Source organism: Ursus arctos, unplaced genomic scaffold, assembly GCF_023065955.2.
Source record: "Ursus arctos isolate Adak ecotype North America unplaced genomic scaffold, UrsArc2.0 scaffold_19, whole genome shotgun sequence".
Taxonomy (NCBI): Eukaryota; Metazoa; Chordata; class Mammalia; order Carnivora; family Ursidae; genus Ursus; species Ursus arctos.
Genome location: NW_026622863.1, coordinates 45176443 through 45197483, shown reverse-complemented (window position 1 = coordinate 45197483; position 21041 = coordinate 45176443). Strand labels below are relative to the sequence as shown.

The 21041-nt window shown below is 53.0% G+C and overlaps 1 protein-coding gene across 5 annotated transcripts; it reads left to right on the top strand.

The window, feature by feature from the left end:
• The first annotated feature begins 3317 nt into the window (after window positions 1–3317).
• COQ8B (coenzyme Q8B) lies at window positions 3318–20237 on the top strand. 5 transcript variants are annotated; one of them, XM_026482265.4, is made up of 15 exons: window positions 3318–3401; window positions 3822–3926; window positions 4063–4182; window positions 4330–4396; window positions 6198–6275; window positions 8951–9073; window positions 9218–9303; window positions 10553–10693; window positions 10782–10863; window positions 11603–11696; window positions 13571–13712; window positions 13859–13966; window positions 16008–16073; window positions 18895–18981; window positions 19390–20237. In XM_026482265.4, the coding sequence occupies exons 2-15, from the start codon at window positions 3825–3827 to the stop codon at window positions 19669–19671; spliced, it is 1578 nt and encodes a 525-aa protein (XP_026338050.1). In that variant the 5' UTR covers window positions 3318–3401; window positions 3822–3824; the 3' UTR covers window positions 19672–20237. The 5 variants fall into 5 exon arrangements, with proteins under 5 accessions (XP_026338050.1, XP_026338051.1, XP_057170468.1 ...); XM_044378205.3 differs by having other exon boundaries at window positions 3351–3405; XM_026482266.4 differs by lacking the exon at window positions 3822–3926.
• The last annotated feature ends 804 nt before the right edge of the window (window positions 20238–21041 follow it).

Sequence of the window (21041 nt, the reverse complement as noted above, 5' to 3'; positions counted from 1 at the left end):
ACGCAGGGGTTAACCGATACTCTGCCCCCCCCCCACCGGGAAAGCCCCGAAGCACCGCCCCGGACATGACGCAGAGGGGACGGGCCTTGCCTGATCCCGCCCGCTTCTGTTGGAGGGGGTGGCCTCTGAGCGCTCCAAGCTGGTCCAGGTTGGTTGTGAGCCGCCGCGGTCCCGGCTGCGGGCTAGTGGGGCCCATTCCTAGACCCCCGCAACTAATCCGACCTTCCTACACCCTCTAGTGACCAGTTTAGCCTCCCTGTAATCCTCGGTGACGAGTCCAGCAGCGCGCCCATTCTTCAGTCAGAGCCTGGACTGACTTTCAAAGACTTCGAAATCCTACTGACCTAAGTTCAAGACCCGCCTCTGCCACTTAACTAGCAGTGTTACCTGCAGTGTGTGACTTACAACTTCCTTCCTGCCCCAGCCCCAGGCTCAATTTTCTCACCTGTGAAATGAAGATACATAATATTATTGTTTCAGAAAATGTGTGTTCGATGCCACAAGAGCCAAGCGTTTTTACTAGCAGGGATATTGAGGCCCAGAGCCGTGAAAGAATTTGTCTAAAGGCAAAGTGAGGTTAGATGAGGGGCAAGCCAGGACCTTAACTCTGAAGCTAGGATGCCTGGCTTCAGATCTTGGCTCCAGCACTCACTTCTTGGATGCTCTTTCCCTGCAGACTTGTCTCCTTTGAGCCTCTATTTTCTCATCTGTGAAAAGGGGATAGCGGTGGATAATTTCCTCACAGGACCGCTAGGGGAGTATTTATTAATTTGCAACAACATTTACATTTGTTTACTTGTTTTGTGCCAGGTGCTGTACTTACCAGTTTATACCCCAACTCTTGTGAGGTGGGGATCATCATCATTCCCTTGCACAAACAGGAAAACAGGCACAGAAAGACAAAGCAGTGAGTCCAAGATCACACATCTAAGTTGTGTAGATTTGAACTCAGGCCCATTTAATCTAAAGTCTGGGCTTTTGGTCCCTACAGGGTGATATAATTTGCTTTTGAGGCTGGGGGTGTGAGTGAAAGAGCCAGAAGTTGAGAGTATTTTCTCTAAATTGGATCATGTCCTCCTCTGCTCAAAACCCTCCATGATTCCTATCCCACAGGGTAAAAGCCATAGTCTTCACTGTGACTCACTATCCCCTAAGGGACCTGCCTCTAATTACATCCCAGACCTCCTCTCTGTCTTTCCCTCTCACTCACTACGCCCATTGGCCTCCTTGCTATTTCTCTGAGATATTTTCCACCACAGGGCCTTTGCACTGGTTGTTCTCTCTGCTTGGAACGTTTTTCCCTCAGATATTCCAGTAGCTCCCTCCCTTGCCTCTTTCAGGTCTTTATTCAAATGTTACCTCCTCCGTTACCTCCTCAGCGAGGTCTTCCCTGACCACTCAAAATCTGTTTAAACTTGGAGCGCCTGGGTGGCTCAGTCGTTAAGCGTCTGCCTTCGGCTCAGGGCGTGATCCCAGAGTCCTGGGATTGAGCCCCACATCAGGCTCCTCCACTGGGAGCCTGCTTCTTCCTCTCCCACTCCCCCTGCTTGTGTTCCCTCTCTCACTGGCTGTTTCTCTCTCTGTCATATAAATAAATAAAATCTTTTTTAAAAAATCTATTTAAACTCAAAATCTCTCTACTCCTTGCCCCCTTCCCTGGTTTATTTTTCTCTTTAACATATGTCACCTTATTAAATATACTTATTTTTTTCGTTTATTTTGCCCCTCATTGGAAGCAAGCACCAAGAGAGTAAATATTTTTGTCTGGATTACCCCTTGTTGTGTCCCCTAGAAAAGCCTAGAAAAGCATATGATAAGTGCTTAGTAGGAAATTTGGAAAGAATGACTTTTCCATAAGAAATTTCTCTCATGTAATAGAACTCTTGTTCTGTACCAGGTCTTGCGCCAAGCTCATTACAGACACTATTTCACTGCATCTCTTTCTCTAACACGGAGCAAGACAGGATCCACAGCCCCATTTTACAGATGGAACACTGAGGCTCAGAAATCTGCCAGCCTCTAGCCTTTGCTTGTAGCCTTTGACATGACCTCATAAAGGGAAAGCATGTAGCACCGGGCTTGGCACTATCAGCCACAGTCCTGTAGGGTTAATTATTGTCATAGGTGCTTTTTATATATTTTTGCCCCCAAGGGTGAGCTGTCACCCAGCTCCTGAGTCAGACCCTTACGTCTGGAGGGTGACAGGGGGTGTTTTGTCCTGAAGTTGAGTCATGTGGGAGTGGGGCATTGGGCACAGACCCAGGGCTCTAAAGTGAATCATCTCTTCACAGACCGGTGAGAAATCATAGCAGGAGCCCCCTAACAAATCATACAGGCTGGGAAGATGAAATCCAGAGAGTTGGGGCTCTTCTGAGGTCATAGCACAGGGACAGAGACAGGGAGGTCTGGTTCCAACAAAAGGGGTTAGACAGTTGGGGTGGGGGGAGGTTACGTGAGGAAAGCGTCACATCCCTCCTTCTCCCAGTGGTGGGAAAGATGCCCCAGCCAGCTGCTTCTATTCCAGACTGTGAGGAGGGGTGAGTCAGCCTGTTGTGGGGGGAGCAGGCTTTAAGCCTGCCTGCCCTCCCCCCGCCCCCCAAACACACACCCAGATGGGCTGGGAGCTGGTTTTCTGGGATGCCAGGGCTCCTGACTCAGCAGTGGGAATCTTGGCTGAGTGTGTTCTGGGAAATGTCAGGCCTACAGGAAACGGAGGGCTCCCACTCACACCATCTCGCAGGTGGGCGGGGAGCAGAGAGAGAGAGCAGGCAGTATGAGAGAACAGGGGCCCAGTGTGCAAGGGGCTGAGTGTGAGGAGGTTTATGTGTACGGGAGAGTTGAGAGTATGAGGAGACAGTTGACAAGCAAGGCAAGGGGGGTTATATGTGCAAAGGAATAAGCTGGATGCAGGGATGTGGGTGTTTGAAGCAGAAGGTGGATATGCAAAGTGGAGGGGGTCCCAGTGCAAGGGACATGTTTGCTGGGAAGATGTGTGTTCAAAGGAGAGACGTCCAGTCCGCTGGGGGTAAAAATAAGCAGGTTGGCAAGATATTCGTGCAGAGAAGAGATGGGGAGTTTTTGCGGATGTTCGCAAAAAAGACGGTGTGGGGAAAAGAAAGGTCTGCCGCGCATACGCCACAGTGAGGTGCGTGGAAGGGCATAAAAGGGCACGTGTGCAGCCCCCGCGCTGCCCCCGCGGTGCCCCAACAATCCCAGCAGGCCCCAACGCCCACCCTTAGGCTCCGCCCCCAGTGCCGCCCCTCACGCACAGCGGGGCGTGCTACGCGCCAGTCAGTGAGCTGCTGCTCTGCCATTGGCTAGCTGACCGGAGGGGGCGGGCGTGCAGAGACTCCGGAAGCGCAAGAGGTTCCCGCATGTAGCGGACCCGGATCCTGGGAACAGTGGGTGCTTAGCAACGGGGGGAGGTGCCCAGTAACCGGCCGGGGGGGGGGGAGAGGCAATTGTGGGTGCCTAGCAACAGAGAGGAAGGCGGTGCCTAGCAACGAGGGGGGCTCAGAGGAGTAAAGAGGTAGCCCTGGAGGATCTGTGGGTGTCTAGCAACGGGGGAGGACCCTAGCAACGATGGGGAGTGGGACAGGGCGAAAGTGGGTTTTGGGAGGTGCGCAGGAAGAGCTCTGGGTTCCTAGCAACCAGAGAGGGAGCCAGGAGAAACTGGGGAACTATTAACAGGAAAGGAAGTCTTTGGTGGGTGGGAATCTTAGGGTGGACACAGAGGAATGTGAGGGCTTAGCAAAGACAAGGGCAGAGCAGAGAGGTCAGTGCCAACTCCTACCCGAGTAATCCCTCCCATTCTCCCCCAGGCAATGTGGCTGGAGGTGGGGGGCTTACTACGGGGGACCTGTGGACAGCTGGGCCGGACTGTTGGTTTACCTTGTGGGGCCCTGGGGCCTGGGCCTCACTGGTGGGTAAGAGGCTGGAGAGGGGTCTCCAAGGGGGAGAGGATGAGGGAGGTTTTAGGGTGTAAAATGACAGGGAGGTATCCAAAAGGGTCACGCAGATCCCATGTCTTCTACTCCTTACCAATATCCACTTTTCTTGCAGGGGCCATGTGGGGGTTCTTGGGCCCAAATGTTTCATAAGGATGGGCCTGGCAGAGGCCTGGGTGAGGAGGACATTCGCAGGATACGGGAAGCCCGGATCAGGAAGACCCCCCGGCCCCAGGTATCACTGTCTCCCACCCACCTAGCAGCACCCCCTGAAGGCAGCCGGCCTCCTAAGCTTGGGGAAGGGTATGGTGGCAGGTTGGGGTTGGACTCCCTGGGTACTGTGCTCCCCTTCCCACCCTCAGACCTTCTCCCCATTTCCCAGCTCAGCGACCGCTCTCGAGAACGCAAGGTGCCAGCTTCCCGCATCAGCCGCTTGGCCAACTTTGGGGGTAGGTGTGACTGTGGGAGATTGTGACCTAGATCAGAGGAGGCCACGTTTACAGAATTAAGCAAGGGGGAGAGGGTGAATCAGAGACAGGGAGAGGAGTGAGAGATGGAAAGAGAAGGAAGGCAAAGGCCTGCAAAGCCAAGAGAAATAGAGAGGAAGGTAACATTTATTGAGCATTTGGAATGTGCAAGGCCCGATGTACGCTCGATCTCTCTGCACTGAATTGATGAGTGTTAGTTTCTACTCTATAGTTGAGGAAATGGAGGCAAAGGGAAGTGAAGTGACCTGACCCCAGATTATGCAGCAGGATTGTTCACACTTCAGGTCACAGTCTGCATGAAATAATTCAGGGGGTTGCAACCAACATTAAAAAGAATAGAATGGGGGGCCCCTGGGTGGTCAGTTGGGTAAACGTCTGACTTTGGCTCAGGTCATGATCTCAGGGTCCTCGGATGGAGCCTGAGCTCAGCTGGGAGCCTGCTTCTTCCTCTCCCTCTGCCTGTCTCCCTGCTCGTGCCTCTCTCTCTCTCTTTCTCTCTCTCTCTCTCAAATAAATAAAATCTTTTTAAAAAAAAGAATAGAATGGAAAATATGGGTGTACATGTAGAATAAAGGAAATTCTTGTTTCGTGAAACATACATATATCTCTCTACTGTTATAATGCATGTGTCCTCTTTAGTGTGCATCATGGTTCAAAGATTCACAGTAGGAAAAGGAAGTTAAATACACTGGTTAGAACTTTGACACCAGGCTGCCCGGGGTTCAAGTGATTCTGCCTCATTCTCACTTTGTGACTCTGGACGAGTTACTTAACCTCTCTGAGCCTCGGTTTCCTTTTCTTTTTTTTTTTTTTTTTTAATTTTTTCAAAGATTTTATTTATTTATTCGACAGAGAGAGACAGCCATCGAGAGAGGGAACACAAGCAGGGGGAGTGGGAGAGGAAGAAGCAGGCTCATAGCGGAAGAGCCTGATGTGGGACTCAATCCCGTAACGCTGGGATCATGCCCTGAGCCGAAGGCAGATGATTAACCGCTGTGCCACCCAGGCACCCCTCGGTTTCCTTTTCTGTGAGGACAAAATGAGTTAATGCATATAAGGCACCAGGAATGGTTCCTGGCATGTAGCAAGCATCCAGAAAATGCCAGGTACGATGATTTGCAGAGATGGTGACTGTGAAAGAGGCAGAGAGACTCAAGATGTCTTTAGCGACAAGGAGACAGGAGGCAGAGGAAATCAAAGCCAGAGGGATAACATCAAAAGGAGGGACAGAGAGAAAGAGGCGTGAACTGATATGCCAGGAGGAGGGAAGGGGGAAGACGGAGATAACTAACTTAGACAAGGAGAGGTGAACATGAAGGTGAAGTGTGGACAGAGAAATGGGAGTCATAGGAAGACCGACCCAGGGGGGATCATTTCGGGGCCTTCTTACTCTTAGCCGCACACTAGAATCTCGGGATGCTTAAAATATATATATGAATTCCAAGGCTCATCTCAGGCCATAGAACCTCAGCCTCGTATTTACAAAAGCTCCTCACATGGCTCAGATGTGCAGCCAGGGGTGAGAACCGCTGACCCGGGAGACAGATGTGGACACAGTGATGGAGAAAGAGGTAGCCGCACCTCGAAGGGAGCCCCAAGGAGGGAGAGAGTAAGAGACTGAGTTGGGAACAGAGACAAGCAGAGAGTTGCCAACAGAGTGCTGGGGGACAGATTGCTTAGGGTGAGGCTGAGAGCAGATAGGGGGTCGAGGGACAAGGCCTGGGGGGCAGGCAGGCACCCAAGCTCCTCTCTCACTCCCCAGGACTGGCTGTGGGCTTGGGGCTGGGAGCGCTGGCTGAGGTGGCCAAGAAGTCCCTTCCAGGAGGACGTCTGCCATCAGGTGAGTGAGTGAGCCACACTGCCTGAGTTCAGACCCTGGCCTTGCTGTGTGACCTGGGCTGAGTGGCTTCACCTCTCTGGGCCCAGTTTTCTCATCTGGAGAATGCATGATCATGTACCCACCTCTCAGGGTCATCGTGAAGCCGCCTGTCGTGTGAGAAAAATAATTGGAGTTGAATTCCTAAAACTCTGAGCAGGAGAGAAAAGCTGAGAATAGGAGTGTCAGGGAAGGGGAGGGGTGTCTGTGCACAACAGAGAGAAAGACGTGTGTGGAGATTAGCACTGGGGGCTAAGATTCCCCCACAAGCCTGTGTCCGGAAGCAAAAGTGGGGCTGGATATTTGGGGTGAGAAAGAGACTAAGGCCATAGTAACGACAGATGCAATGTGTGACCCATGATTGGATGTCAGCTTGAGAAAAATAACTGTTAAAGACTTTTGGGGACAACTGGGAACATCTGAATTTGGACTGAAGAGCAGCTAGAATTCTTGTTCATTTTCTGAGGCGCGATGATGGCCCTGTGATTGAGTAGGGGAATATCCTTATTTTTCGCACAGGTTGTGTGCAACTACATGCAAATGGGCCTGCAAAAAATAAGGGCGAGTGTTTGGGCACATACACACAGATAAATTATGCAGGTGAGGCCGAAGGTGAAAAGTTTGAATCGGAAAAAAAAGAAAAAAGTTTGAATTGGAGATGCGGGTATCCGTGATGCTGTGCATGTGACTTTTCTGTTCATTTGGATTTTTTTTCTTTTTTTCAAAATGTTGGGTGTAAATGGAGGATTAGGCTTGAGGTAAGGCCAAACTGAGTCTACACCCTGCTTTGCCACTTCTGTGCTGTGTGACCCAGGGCCAGGCATTGTACCTCTCTGAATGTCTTGCTTCCTCACCTTGAAAATTGAGGCATTGGTAGTGCTTACTTTTTGGCTAATTGTGGGGATTCAGCCAGAGAATCCACAGAGACGCTTGGAATTCTGCCTGGCACAGGGCGAGCCCTAGCTAGATAAAGAGCTCAATAAAATTTTTTCATGAAATAAATAAAAGCTTAATAAACACTTTATTGAATAATCCTGTAATTTGCATGTGGAGCTGGGCGCATCTCCTAAGTGTATAGCTTGGTTCGTTTTCACAAAGTGGATACATCTGTGTGCCCAGATCAAGAAACCCTAAGACAACAGTTCTCAAACTTTTCAGTCTCAGGATCCCAGCACCCCCTTACAACTTAGGGATGGATAAACAAAATATGTTATATTCGCACGATGGGACATTATTCCGCTATAAAAGAGAATAAAGTACTGATCCATGCTACAATGTGGATGAATCTTGAAAACTATGCTAAGTGAAAGAAGCCAGACACAAAAGGTCACATACTGTATGATTCCATTCATATGAAATGTCCATGGAGACCACAGATTAATAGTTCCCAGGGACTCGGGAGGAGGTGGTTGGGAGAAATGGGGGAGGTGACTGCTAATAGGTGTGGGGTTTCTTTTTGGGCTGTGAAAATGTTCCAAAATTGCTTGCGGTGATAGTTGTACAACTCTGAATGTACTAGAAGCCATGAACTGTACTCCTTAAATGGGTGAGTTCACGATTTATGAATTATATCTCAATAAAAAATAGAATGAGAACCCCAGAGAACCTGCTTATGGATTATATTTTAGCGTTATATTTATGGATATTTACTGCATTAGAGATTAAAGTGGTTTTTTTATGTTTCAAGTTTTATTTAAATTCTAAATAGTTAACATATAGTATAATATTAGTTTCAGGAGAAAACAAATTTTTAGAACGCAGGAATACACACACACATGCATTCCATCAGCCGTCAGAGCAATGGCATCATCACAGGTCATGGAGTTTCTGGAAAACTCCACTGAGTATTTATGGGAGAATGAGAGTAAAAAAGGGGCAAATAACATTAATATAATTACGAAAATAGTTTTGATCTCACAGAGCCTCCTGAAGGGTCTCAGGGACCCTCAGGGTTCCCGGAACCACACTTCGAGAATCACTGCCCTCATTCTCCAGAAGCTCCTATCTGCCCCGTCTTGGCTACTCATGCCACCAAGGGAAACCACCGTCTTGGCTTCTGACTGCCACGATTAGTTGTGACTGGTTTTGCTCTTCACGCAATGTCATCAGACGGCGTGTCCTCATATGTGTCTGGCTGCTTTTGCTTCACATTCTGTCTGAGGGATGCCGCCATGTTGCTGTGGGTAGATGGCGGTGGTGTATGGCGTATTCAGTGCTGTTGGCGGTGGTGTATGGCGTATTCAGTGCTGTTGGCGGTGGTGTATGGTGTATTCAGTGCTGTTGGAGTCACTTTGTGACTGTTCCAGCATGCTTTTGTTCATTCTGTGGACAATTTGGGGACCATTGGGTTATTTCCAGTTGGGGACCATTTTGGAATAACTGTCAGCGGACACACATATGCCTTTTCTTGGGTATATACCTAGGAGAGAAATCACATCAGCTGCAGGTGTGTGCTCTGCTGGAAACTTCCCAAAGGGCTTGTGCCACAACACTCATCAGCAACGTGGTATTTAGACTGCTCCATACCCTTGTCAGCACTTGGTATTGTCGGTTTCATTTTAGCCATGCCGGCGGTTATGCAGTGGTGCTATCATGATTTTTTGTGGTCGTAATACTAATGATTATTCTCTCCACTCCAGAGAGCAGCTCCCGGCCAGGCTCCAGCCCTTTCCTGTCAGAGGCCAATGCCGAACGGATTGTGCAGACCTTGTGTACAGTTCGAGGGGCTGCCCTCAAGGTTGGCCAAATGCTCAGCATCCAGGGTACGGCATGACCCTCAATTCCTGACCCTGGACCTCACTCCTTCCGCACCCCCACCCACCCGCCAGCACCGCCTTCAGATATTCCGGCAGAGGCCCCGCCTCGCCTCCTCCCTCACGGCTGCTCTTGTCTCCCTGTCCCCCCAGACAGCAGCTTCATCAGTCCTCAGCTGCAGCGCATCTTCGAGCGCGTCCGCCAGAGCGCCGACTTCATGCCGCGCGGGCAGATGCTGGTGAGTGCCCGTCAGGAGGCTGGTGAGGGAGGCGTGCTCCACCTGCCTGACACTCCCCCACCCCGCAGGCTTCATTGCTGAAGCCTCAGTTTCCCCATCTGTAAAATGGGGATCACTAAAGCACACATCTCAGAGAGTTGTTGAGATGATGACATGAGGGAATGGTGCAGAGTACTTAGTTCAGTCCCTGGTGGGCTCAGGGCTCTGTCACGGCTACTAAAGAGGCAGGAAGTGGCTAGGGGCCGGACTTTGTGAGTGCAAATCCTGGCCCTGCCAGGTACTGCCTGAGTGATCTCAGACATGTGGCCTGACCTCTCTGTGCCTCAGTTCCCTCATCTGTAATTGGCCAGAGTGGTAACAACACCCACATCCTAGGGTTACGTAAATTAGTATATGTAAAGCACTTCGAAAGGGCCCCTGACACACCGTGAGTGACATGCAAGTTGTTGCTATTATTAGTACTACGCTTTTTTAAAGATTTATTTACTTGAGAGAGAGTGCAGGCATGTGAGTGGGGGCAGTGGGGGAGGGGCAGGGAGAGAGAATCTCAAGCAAACTCCACACTGAGTGCAGAGCCCGACATGGGGCTCGATCTCACAACCCTGAGATCATGAGCCGAGCTGAAATCAAGAGTCAGATGCTTCACCAACTGAGCCACCCAGGCGTCCCCAGTACTAGTTTTTTTAATTAAAGGAGATCATGTCTGTAAATAGGTTGGTGCAGCACGTGGCACCCAGTAAGTGCCCAAGACATGAACTGTTCTTCTAGTGATTGGGTAAGGGTGTGGAATCCTCATCCAGCTGCCTACCTTCCTTCCAATCTCTGCTCTGCTCACTTGCCTGGTGACCCTGCGTCATTATGGCCCCTCTCCAAGCCACTCCGGACAGGTCCCGGCCCACAGGAAGCCCTCCGTAAATGTTGGCTCTTCCTTATTGCATTAACTTCGAGCTGATAATACAATCTAGGAGTAGAATGAAGGAGTAGCAGTCCCCACAGTACCCCACGCAGCCTTGGGAGTACAGGCTGAGGCTGGGCCTCCCAGTCTGCCAGCACCTGGCTTGCCACCTCGGCCAAGAGACTTCTCTGTGAGCCTCAGTCTCCTCATCTGTAAAGATGGGTAGTAGCCAGGAGCATAGCCCAGAGCCCAATATATGGTGAATGGGCTTATTCACATAAAAAGCACTCAGCATAGGGAGTGAATTCAGCTGCCCGTAACTGCAATGATGATTGTTTCAACCACTGTCCCCAGAAAGTTCTCGAAGAGGAACTCGGCAGGGACTGGCAGGCCAAGGTGGCCTCTTTGGAGGAGGTGCCCTTTGCTGCTGCCTCCATCGGGCAGGTGCACCAAGGCGTGCTGAGGGACGGGACAGAGGTGGCTGTGAAGATCCAGGTGAGGGGGGAGGCGGGGCAAGGCTGGGAGTGGGCACCCTGCTGTCCCAGAGGAATGACTCCCGCCCTCCGTCCCTCCCTGCTCACAGTACCCGGGCGTGGCCCAGAGCATCCAGAGTGATATCCAGAACCTGCTGGCGGTGCTTAAGATGAGCGTGGCCCTGCCGGAGGGTGAGGCGCCACTCCACCCCGATTGTGGGAGGGATGCCCCGAAGGGAGAAAGTGGGGCTGGATGGAGAAGACACGCCAGCTCGGGGCAGGGTGTGCCCGAATGTGTGAGCGTGGACGAATGTGCAAGTCTGTGTGTTTGTGACAGAAAGAAGGGACACCAAGGCAGGGAGACCCCAGGGAGTCTGAATGTGTGGGAAAAAGCCAAACTTAGAGATTCTGACAGACCCAGAGACAGAAGCCCGCACTGAAATTCAGAAGCAGATACACAGGGTGCCCAGAGAGGGCCTGGCGGTCTGGGAAAGAGCCACCTAAGCAGGAAGGGAGTGTAAGCGGGACCTCATGTGTGTGTGCGTGTGTGTGTGTGCGTGTGTTTGGCCTGGAAGTAAGATTTTGAGGCCCTGAGGACAGCATGAGAGACTATGAAAGAGACAGGGTAGGTAGCATGTGTGACCATGAAAGAGATGCCTGGGGCCTGGCATGCGTTCCTAAGAAAGAGACCCCAGGAGGGAGGCTGCAGGAGAGGCCGCAGCTGTGTGAAGGGTGGAGGGGAGGTGTGTGTGGACAGATGATGTAGTAAAAGGCATGGAGCAGAAGGTGTGAGGGACTGTGACAGACAGACAGACAGTGAGAGACATGACTGGCAAGAGAAGACATCCCTGAGTGGAAGCCTGGGGCGGGGGTGGCTGTCATGGTGGGGACAGGCTGTGGCCTTCCCTGCCTGACATGGCTGCCCCCTCAGGCCTGTTTGCTGAGCAGAGCCTGCGGGCCTTGCAGCAGGAGCTGGCCTGGGAGTGTGACTACCGTCGTGAGGCAGCTTGTGCCCAGAACTTCAGGTGAGCTGAGCCCCCTGCAGGCCCCCCAGGACCCCTTGCTCCCCTCCCAGGATGAGCGGGAAGTGGACGTCTCCACAGTGGCTGGCAGCTGGAGGCCTGGGGTAGAGCCAGCAAACTCTTTTTCTTCTCATTTGTTCATCCCTCCCTCCATTCACTCCTCACTTGATTTATCCCCTGTGTCCTCTGTGAGCGGGGGCACGTCACTTCCTCTCTCTGTGAATTTTCTCACCTGTCAAATGGGATGCATGACCACTGTCGTCTAGTAGGGGAGATGGACTTGTCAACAGGCCCTTAGTTACACCATGAAATACCGCCACACCACTGGACGGACAAAGCATACACAGCCTGACAGCATCACGGGCGGGAGAGAACGGGGCTCCAGGCCATCCCTTATAGCCACTGTGGGCAGGAGGAGGCTTTGAGATAAGCATTTTGGAGAGCAGCCTGGCCTCATCGAGGCCCAGTATTCATATACAACCTGGTAACCACCCTCCTTGCTAAACAAATGCTCTAGGGACACTTTGGCTGGTGTACACCATCAGCCTGTTCCAGAATGCTCAGAGCAGCGGTCGCCCCAAACTGGACACGACCCAAATCTATCAAGTTCATCCAGCAAGGTGGATAAATAAATAACGGTATATTCACCAGCGGAATATCATACAGCAGCGAAAATTAATGAACTCAGCTACAGGGGAACAATAGGGTTGTGTCTTAGAAGCATCGTGGTGTGCAGCAGTTAATTGCACCCAGTGAGGTCCTCCCCTCATGGCCCATGGGTGTCCTGGGCCAAGGTCTGTAGATATGGCGCGAGAGCAGGGGCAGCAGAGGGCAGTGGTCCTGGGCATGGGCCCTGGACTCAGATGTGGGATCCAATCCCAGGTCAGCCCTTTACTGGCTGGGTGGTCTGAATCCGCACCCTCAGGAGAGCATCCTCCTCATAGGGGGGTGAGGGGAAAAAGGGGATCGTGTCCATTAAATGCTTGGCACAGGGCCTGGCCTGTGAGAAGCGGTTCAAACATCCGAGATTTTATAAACAGTGACAAAAATACAAGAAGTGGGACCCTGAAGAGAAGAGTATGAAGTGAGCTTGGCCGGGACACACCTCTGCGGGATCTGGAAACCCCTTCCCTCCAGGATTTCCCAGTGCCCTTAGAATAAAACCTGGATCATTCCCCAGCCCTCCCCATCGCCCTACCCGCCCCCCAGCCATCCCACAGGTCTCAGCCACGGATTTTGCTCATATTCTTTGCCTCCCAAATCTTACACTGACGCGCTTAACTCAATCTGTTATTGGTCTGCCCGTATATGTGTTAAGAGTATGGTCTCTGGTGTCTGGGGGGCAGGCCCAGAGCTCATCCACTGCTGTCACGCATCGTCCCACACAGGGACGGACACCAGGAAGGAGTCAGTACTAACTGGTGTTCAGAGTAATGACTCCAAGGAGTGGCCAGTGAGTATCACTGTGGACTTGGAGATTTGTATATCAGCAACTCTTTTTTTGAAAAGGTTAATTCATAAACTGATGAAAAAGTAATGCTCATCAGGCTTAATACATGGAGCTCTATCCTGGGGCAACCGGAAGTCACAGACGTGTTTCCGGTAGGGAAGTGGTAACTGGGGCTCCAGCAGCACCCAGCTTAGGGATAGGGATAGGCACAGAGTAGGCACTACGGAGATACTTGATGAATGAGTGAATGAATGAATGTCAGTCCAGCCAGGTATTGGCCATCACTCAGGACAGACAGGCAGGAGGGGGGGAGGCAAGACATAGACTGTTCAGGGAGTGCTTCTCAGAAGAAGAGGAGGAGGCCTTGAGCTGGGCCACGGGGGCCTGAAGCATGAAGTCCCGTCCCTTCCCCTCCCTCCTGCCCCAGGCAGCTGTTGGCAGATGACCCCTTCTTCCGGGTACCGGCTGTGATTAAGGAGCTGTGCACAACGCGGGTGCTGGGCATGGAGCTGGCTGGAGGGGTCCCCCTGGACCAGTGCCAGAGCTTGAGCCAGGACATCCGGAACGAGGTACGGGGTCTCGAGGGACAGTAGGGAGGATGCTGCCCCTGGGCAGGGCTCGTAGGGCTGGCCAAACCCACAGTCCGCCTCTCGGCCAGAGAGAGCTTTATAGGAGTGGACGACTGTGAGATGTCTGTTACTCCTCCCTGCTCCAGATCTGCTTCCAGCTCCTGAGGCTGTGTCTGCGGGAGCTGTTTGAGTTCCGATTCATGCAGACGGACCCCAACTGGGCCAACTTCCTGTATGATGCCTCCAGCCACCAGGTTGGTTCTTTACGATGTGGATCACGGTACATCAGATGCTTTAACAGATAATTCCCTATATTTCAGTAGCACAACACAATAGCAGTTATTATCCACATGACGGGCTGGAGTGGCCCTCCTCCACATGGTGACTCAGGGACCCAGGCTCCTTCCCGTCTGTGATTGTGCCATCCCCTAGGCTTTGCAGTGCTCTCCTTCCAGTGAAAGGGGAAAGAGAGGTTAAGAGGGTAGTGCCCTGCCTAATTGCTTTGGCCAGAACTGACACATTGTTTCCCATACCATTCCATTGAGAAGAATTGGTCACATGGCCTATCTAGGTGCAAGGGTTGTTGGGAAATGGAATCTCCGCTAGGCAGTGGTTCCCTAGCGGCACAACTTTTGGAAGGCAGTTAGTCATCACTCCCACACCCGGCTTTCATTTAACACACCAAGATTCTGCTGCCCCTTGACAGTGATGCCAAGACAACCCTAGTCCTCGCCTTCTCAGAGTTCCCAGTCCAGTGGAGGGACCCACATGTGACCAGATGGTGATAACCGAGTAGTTAGCACCATGATGGGGAAGCACAGGCCAGAGTGGTCAGTGACAGGGGAGGCACAGGGGGCTATGGGGAGCCAGGGAAAGTGGCTGACCCGGCACAGGGTAGGTGAGGTCAAGGTAGGCTTCTCAAAGGAAGTGCCATTAAAGCTGAAACCAACCAGAAAGATGAGAAGGGGACGGCCACCTGAAGAGCAGGGAAGGGTGTTCCTGGCAGAGGACACAGGGTGGCCAATGGCCTGGGGTAAGGGTTTGGATTGAAAGTGAACGTGGCTGCCAAACGCTCTCCAAAGTGATCTGTACCCATTCCATCCCCAGATGGATCTTTCGAAAACACAAATCTGGCCAAGCTGTCCCTTCCACAGCTCCCCAGCCCCTTGAGGATCAAGTCTGAGCCCTTTGCTGAGTGCAGTGTGGTCCCGCTGAGTCTCTAGCCTCAGTCCCTTGCCACTGCCTCCCTGCTAAGTGCACAGATAGCCTGTGTCGCTGCTAGGCTCACACCATAGGGAAGTGTTTTTCTAACTCAGGGTGAGGGGGGCAGTGATATGAGTCCTGACATCAATTTATTGGGTCTCTACAGCATTTTTTGTTTTAAAGCCATGGAATAGAAGATACCATTGTGCCGCAGATGGAAGGGATCCATATTATTTCGGGATGCTTTTGTTTGACTTTATATTTCGGTGTGCCTGGGCCCTGGTGCCCAGATACAATCTGTATTTCTTGCTATGGGTTGTGATCAATAGTGTGAATTCCACTGCCCTGGAGAAACTCTTATACATGTGCCCATCAGGTGCTGTTTTTAATAGTAAAACCCAAAACAACCACAGTGTCCATCAGCCAGATAAATGCACTGTGATATATTCACACGACGAAGTCCTTCACAGAAAAAATGAATGAGCTAGGGCTGCCCATAGCAATGGGGATAAGTTGCAAAACCATGTTGGGCACAAAGAACGAGCCACAGGATAACTGTCATAAATACCGTTTATATGAAGTTTTAAAATATGCAAAACATGCCTATTTATTGTTCACAGGTACACACATATGTAGAGAATGTAGAAATGCACACATGGGAGTTTCAGGAAATGATAGTTTAGTAATGATAATCTCAGGAAAGTGGTGACCCTGGAAGAGAGGATGGGGGGTTGGGATCAGGCCGGGGTCCCTGGGAGGCTCTGCCTGGATTGGTAATATTTACTATTTTAAGTGGAGTGCTGGGATATGTGGGTGTTCATTTTATTTTTCCACATATTTTATTATTCTTTAGATTTTTTTCTATACCTAAAACATATTATTATAAAGATAGGACCAACAATATAAAAGCAAGGTCCTTCAGTTTCATATGGGGGTGGGTAAGTGTGGAGATGGGAGGCCAGGAATCCAGGCAGGCAGCAGGGCGGGGACTCTGACGAGGGACAGTGTGGGAATGGACCTGGGGCCCCCCACCTCAGACAGTGGGGAGTGGTGGTGGACTCCCAGCATCCCTTTCACCTTCCCTTGTCCCAGGTGACCCTGTTGGACTTTGGTGCAAGCCGAGAATTTGGGACCGAATTCACAGACCATTACATCGAGGTGAGTCCCTCCACCCCTGGGGGCTTTGAAGGGCCTCAATCCTGATCCTGAGGTGAGGGTGAGAAGGAGATATATAGTATCTGGAATTAAGAAATTGTAAATAATAGCAGTAGTAATAGCTAATAAATAAAAAGCCCTTAATATGATGTCAGGTACTGTTTTAGGTTGCTGTCCATGGTAACTGATCTAAACCATAGAGTAACTGTATGGGGTCAGGACTATTTTTAAGCACTTTTTAAAAATTGTATTTATTTATTTGAGAGAGAGAGAGCACACACGAGTGGGGGGAGGGGCGAGGGGGAAGCAGACTCCCTGCTGAGCAGGGATCCCAATGTGGCGCTGGATCCCAGGACCCTGAGATCATGACCTGAGCTGAAGGCAGACACTTAACACACTGAACCACCTAGACGCCCTGTGTTGGGACCATTTTTAGTCCCACTTTACAGCTGAAGTTCCTGGAGCTCAGAGAAGTGAAGTCACTTGGCCCAGGTCACAGCAGACCTGGGATTCAGACTCAGGGAGCCTAGGTCCAGAGCCCATGCTCCCAAACCCTGACTAGCCCCTGTTGGCCCACAGTGGCCATCCTGCCCCTTCCCCACACCCCAGGCTGTCCCCGGCCTTGGTATTCAGCCTTACACTAGCATACCTCCCTGGCCGGCTCCTCCTTGGGGGGCAGCTCTCTCCCCAGGAACATCTGTTGCCCATCCTTTCTACCCACCTACCTAAGGCATATATCTCATTAATTTGTTGAGATTGGCTACTTGGCATGGGTCTTCTACTCATTTACTCATCAATTCCAACATTCTCTGACACCCCCCTGTGCCCAGCCCTGTTCTGGGCAATACCAACCCAGTGACTAATCAACCCAGTCTCCGCCTTCACGGAGCTCACAGACTAGGATGGGGATAAACAGCAAGAACCCAGAGTGGTCAGGGCTGGAATGGGGGAGCACAGGAGACTGTGGGAGCCCCGAGGAGGAGCCTGGGCCAGCCTAGGGGGTCAGGGAGAGCTTCCTGGAGGAAGAGGCATCAAGAGTTGAGACCTGAGGGATGAGACCAATCAGGAAGAGGCAAGGAAGGTATTCCAGACTGATAAACCTCCAAAGGCCAAGAGGAGAGAAGGGATATTTCCATTAGAGCAACGCTTCTCAAACTTTAGTGTCTATGAGACGCTCACGGCCCCCACTACCAGCATGAGCCTAATAAATGCAGACCGTGGTCTGGAGGCCGGCATAAGATGCTGCATTTCTAACACTCCCAGCTGATACCAAAGCTACTGGTACAGGAACCACACTTTGAGTAGTCAGTCCTCGAGGACCAAAGGGAAGTTCATTTCTGACTGGGCCAGCAGGTGAGGAGTGGAGCAGGAGCCAGCTATGAGGCTGCAACCAAATCACCCTGAGTCTGGAAAGCCGCGCTTTGCACCTTGTACTTTATCCGGGTGCTGTGGGGACCCACAGAAGGGATTTGAGCAGGGGAGGGACAGAGCATTAGAAAACTCCCTCAGGACAGCAGGTAGCCTGTCAGACTGGGGGCTGGGAGCCCAGGGAAGGGAAGAGAGGACAAGGCCTGGGGCTCTGGCTTGGGGACTGGGGGATGGTGGGGCCACCCCTGACATAGGAATAGGAAGGAGGAGCTGGCAACCCCCTCCCCCCCCCCCCACACACAAAGTCTCCTTAGGCCCTCTCTCCAGGCCACTTGAGGCACAAAGCCATGGCCTTTCTCTGGCTAGCTGGGACATCTTGTGTGTCCCCCTACCCACCCCCCTCCAGGCCTATTTGGCATGGCTCTCCTCTGGTCTCCCCAGCCTTTTCCAGTTTAAAAAAGCCCCGTCACACTGGTCCCTGAGGACCACAGGCCTGACAGATGGCCAGACAGCCTCGGGCAGGGGGAGCTGAGACAGACTAGAACTGCCAGATTGAATCCTGTATTCCCCTTCCTCCCGAGGAAGTGGTTAAGGTTTTCCCTCCTGGCCTTGCTATTTCCGTGAAGTTGGGACCTTCACATCCATCTCCTAATAACGGTAGCTCCTCACGGTCACGGCGGTTCCTACATGCAGGCACAGTGCCGTGCCCTCCACAGACACCTCCTCCTGCCTCCCAGCAACCCCCGTAAGGAAGAGCTTTTCATCATCCCCGCTTCACAGATGAGAAAGCAGAGGCAGGCCCAAGGCAAAGTGCCTTGCCCAGACTCTCTCAGCCAGCAAGTGGCAGGGCTGGGATGAAGCCTCGCACCCTCAGCTCAACTCCTGCTCTCCCCACGTGCACCCATGGCTGGAGAGGTGCATCGCTCCACACACTAATTTGCTAAGCAGAGGTTCACCAAGGGCCTCCTGAATGCCAGGCCTTGTCCCACAAGTCCGGTTGGGACTAAACCCAGCCGGCATCCCTGGGACTCCAAGCCCGGTGTAGGAGACAGACATCAACCAGGCAGGTACAGAGATTGCCCAGTGGCAACCGCAGTTGGAGTTCTGGGTCATGGTCACATCCTTGTCCAGTTGAATGTTTGGACCCATGAATAGCACTTGACATTTAATTTCCTCCAGCTGTTGCACCGTGGTAGTTTCCAGGCAGGCTCTACATTCTAGGCCAGGTGGGAAAAAACCCTGACTACCCCCTCACCACCCTGCCCACATACACACACCCAGACTCTGGAACAGTCCTGAGGGAGATAGAGACAGGGGCAAGGTGAGGAGGGAGAGGCTTCTAGGGGAGAGGGCTTAAGTAGACCAGAATGTAGGGAGGGCCAGGCCAGTTTTCAAGACTCCTCCTTGAACCCCACTCCCTTGGCCTTTGACCTCTGCCAAACACCCATTTCCCTAGGTGGTGATGGCAGCAGCCAATGGAGACAGAGACCGGGTCCTGCAGAAATCCCAGGACCTCAAATTCCTCACGGGCTTTGAAACCAAGGTTGGTGGGCTGCTTATCTCTACTGGGGGGCTCTGGGGAGGAGTGGGGGGAATGGAGGCTGCTTGGCTACTCAGAGACCCTAGGAAAATGGGCCCCATTTATCTATTCTAGAGGGAGAGAGTAGGGGGCTGCTAGTGGGTACTGGGGGTGGGGAAGTGGAGGCTGTTTCTCTGGTGTAGAGAATGAGGGCTACTTGTCTCCTGGAGGTTCGGAGAGGAAGTAAAGGGCCATTTTGGGGAGGCCTAGGGGCTCTGGAAGGAATGGAGGCTGCCTATGACTCCTCAGGGAGTAGGGGGCTTGTGTTTATACTTGAGAGTGCTCGTTAAGTGGGGGGCTGTACCTCAACACACCGTTAAGTGGGGGGCTGTACCTCAACACACCGTGCCTCTTGTTCTCCCCTATCCATAGGCATTTTCTGATGCCCACGTGGAGGCAGTGATGATCCTGGGGGAGCCTTTCGCCACCCCGGGCCCCTATGACTTCGGGGCAGGTGACACTGCCCGCCGAGTGCAGGGCCTCATTCCCGTGCTGCTGCAGCACCGGCTGCGCCCACCACCCGAAGAGACCTACGCCCTGCACCGCAAGCTGGCAGGGGCTTTCCTGGCCTGCACCCGCCTCCGCGCCAACATCGCCTGCCGGGACCTCTTCCAGGACACCTACCACCGCTACTGGGCCAGTCGCCAAGCATAGCCACTGCCTGCGGCCTCCTGACCAAAAGGGAAGTCTGGTCAGACCCCGTAGATAGCCTCCATCCCAGGATTCTGGCCCCAAAGCAGGCCATCCCCTGCTGTGAGGCCTCCTTTCCATTCTCCTGCAGGTCGGGGAGCACCCCCTTTGGGCTTCCCAGTCTTGCCTAACTCCCTTCCTGGGGGCTGGGCAACCCTGAGGCTAGGGAGCTCCCAGCTTCACAACCCCATAGCCTGCTCTCCCCACTCCAGAGTGGGCATCCAGGAACTCTGCGCCAGGGATTAATTTATTTTTGCCAACATTTAAGAGCCTTAGGGCCCCTGCCCGCTGGCATGCATAACCAGACTCCTGTAGGTGGGGAGCCCCTCACCTCTGCCTCAGGTCTCCCACGGATCTGGACAGTGAAAGGGGAGGGCGGTGGTTGGTGGAGGCAGCCCTCACCTTTGCTGCCCTCACCCCTCTACCAGCTGCGTTCTCCCCATTCTCCCGGGCTCCATCTTTTCTGTGTGTTGGGAGAGGGTAGGGGAGGGGGTTTGAAACTTCAGATGGAATAAAAGCGGCCTTCCCCCTCCCGTCTCCTTTCACTGCGCTGGGGGGTGGGGCGGGGGGCGGGGAGGAGCCCTCAGCCAGCCTCCAGGTGCAGATGGCCAGCCCCCTCCCATCCTCTGGTCTGAAAGCCCCAACCCAGCCTAGGCCATCTGTTGCCGGGAACCTCCTTCTACCCTTTCCCTCCCACCCGCCCCCCTTCCCGCCCCTCCCGCACGTGCTGACCACCTGCTCGAAAGGCTGTGGCAGCTGAGCAGGCCTGCCCCCCCCTCCCAGCCTCCCCGCTCCCTCCCCTCAGCTCCCGGCAACCTTGCCTTTGCTAATGGGCCGTAATGCCCCTGCCAGCTGCTTTGCCAAACCCACAGGACTGAGCGGGAGCGGGGGTGCAGTGGTGACCGGAACCGCGCCCTGGTCCCAACCCGGCGCCCCCGCCCCCAAAGCCGAACCGCTCGCGCACTAGGACGCCGGGGTCTCTTCATTCCCCCTCCCCTTCCTTGCAAAAAGTGCCTCGTCACCGCTTCTGCCCGCCCCCGCTGGGCTGGGAGAACCGTGGGGTTAGCTAGAAGATTTGGGTATGTGGGGCGGCAGAGAGATTCCCGAAGCAACTCTTTTACGGACGTGGAACAGAAGGGGACCTGAGGTCAAGAGTCAGAGGGGAAGAGAGCCCACGCCTGGACGGGCCTGGGGGAAGGTCTCTGCGAGGCTCACATGCTGGCTCAGCCAAGGACTGGCCAATGGGCGTGGCGGGGCGGTGGCCGCACCAGAGAAGGCGGGGTCATATCTGCGTATAGGCGTGGCCTGCAGGCCAGGGGGTGGGGCTTGAGCCG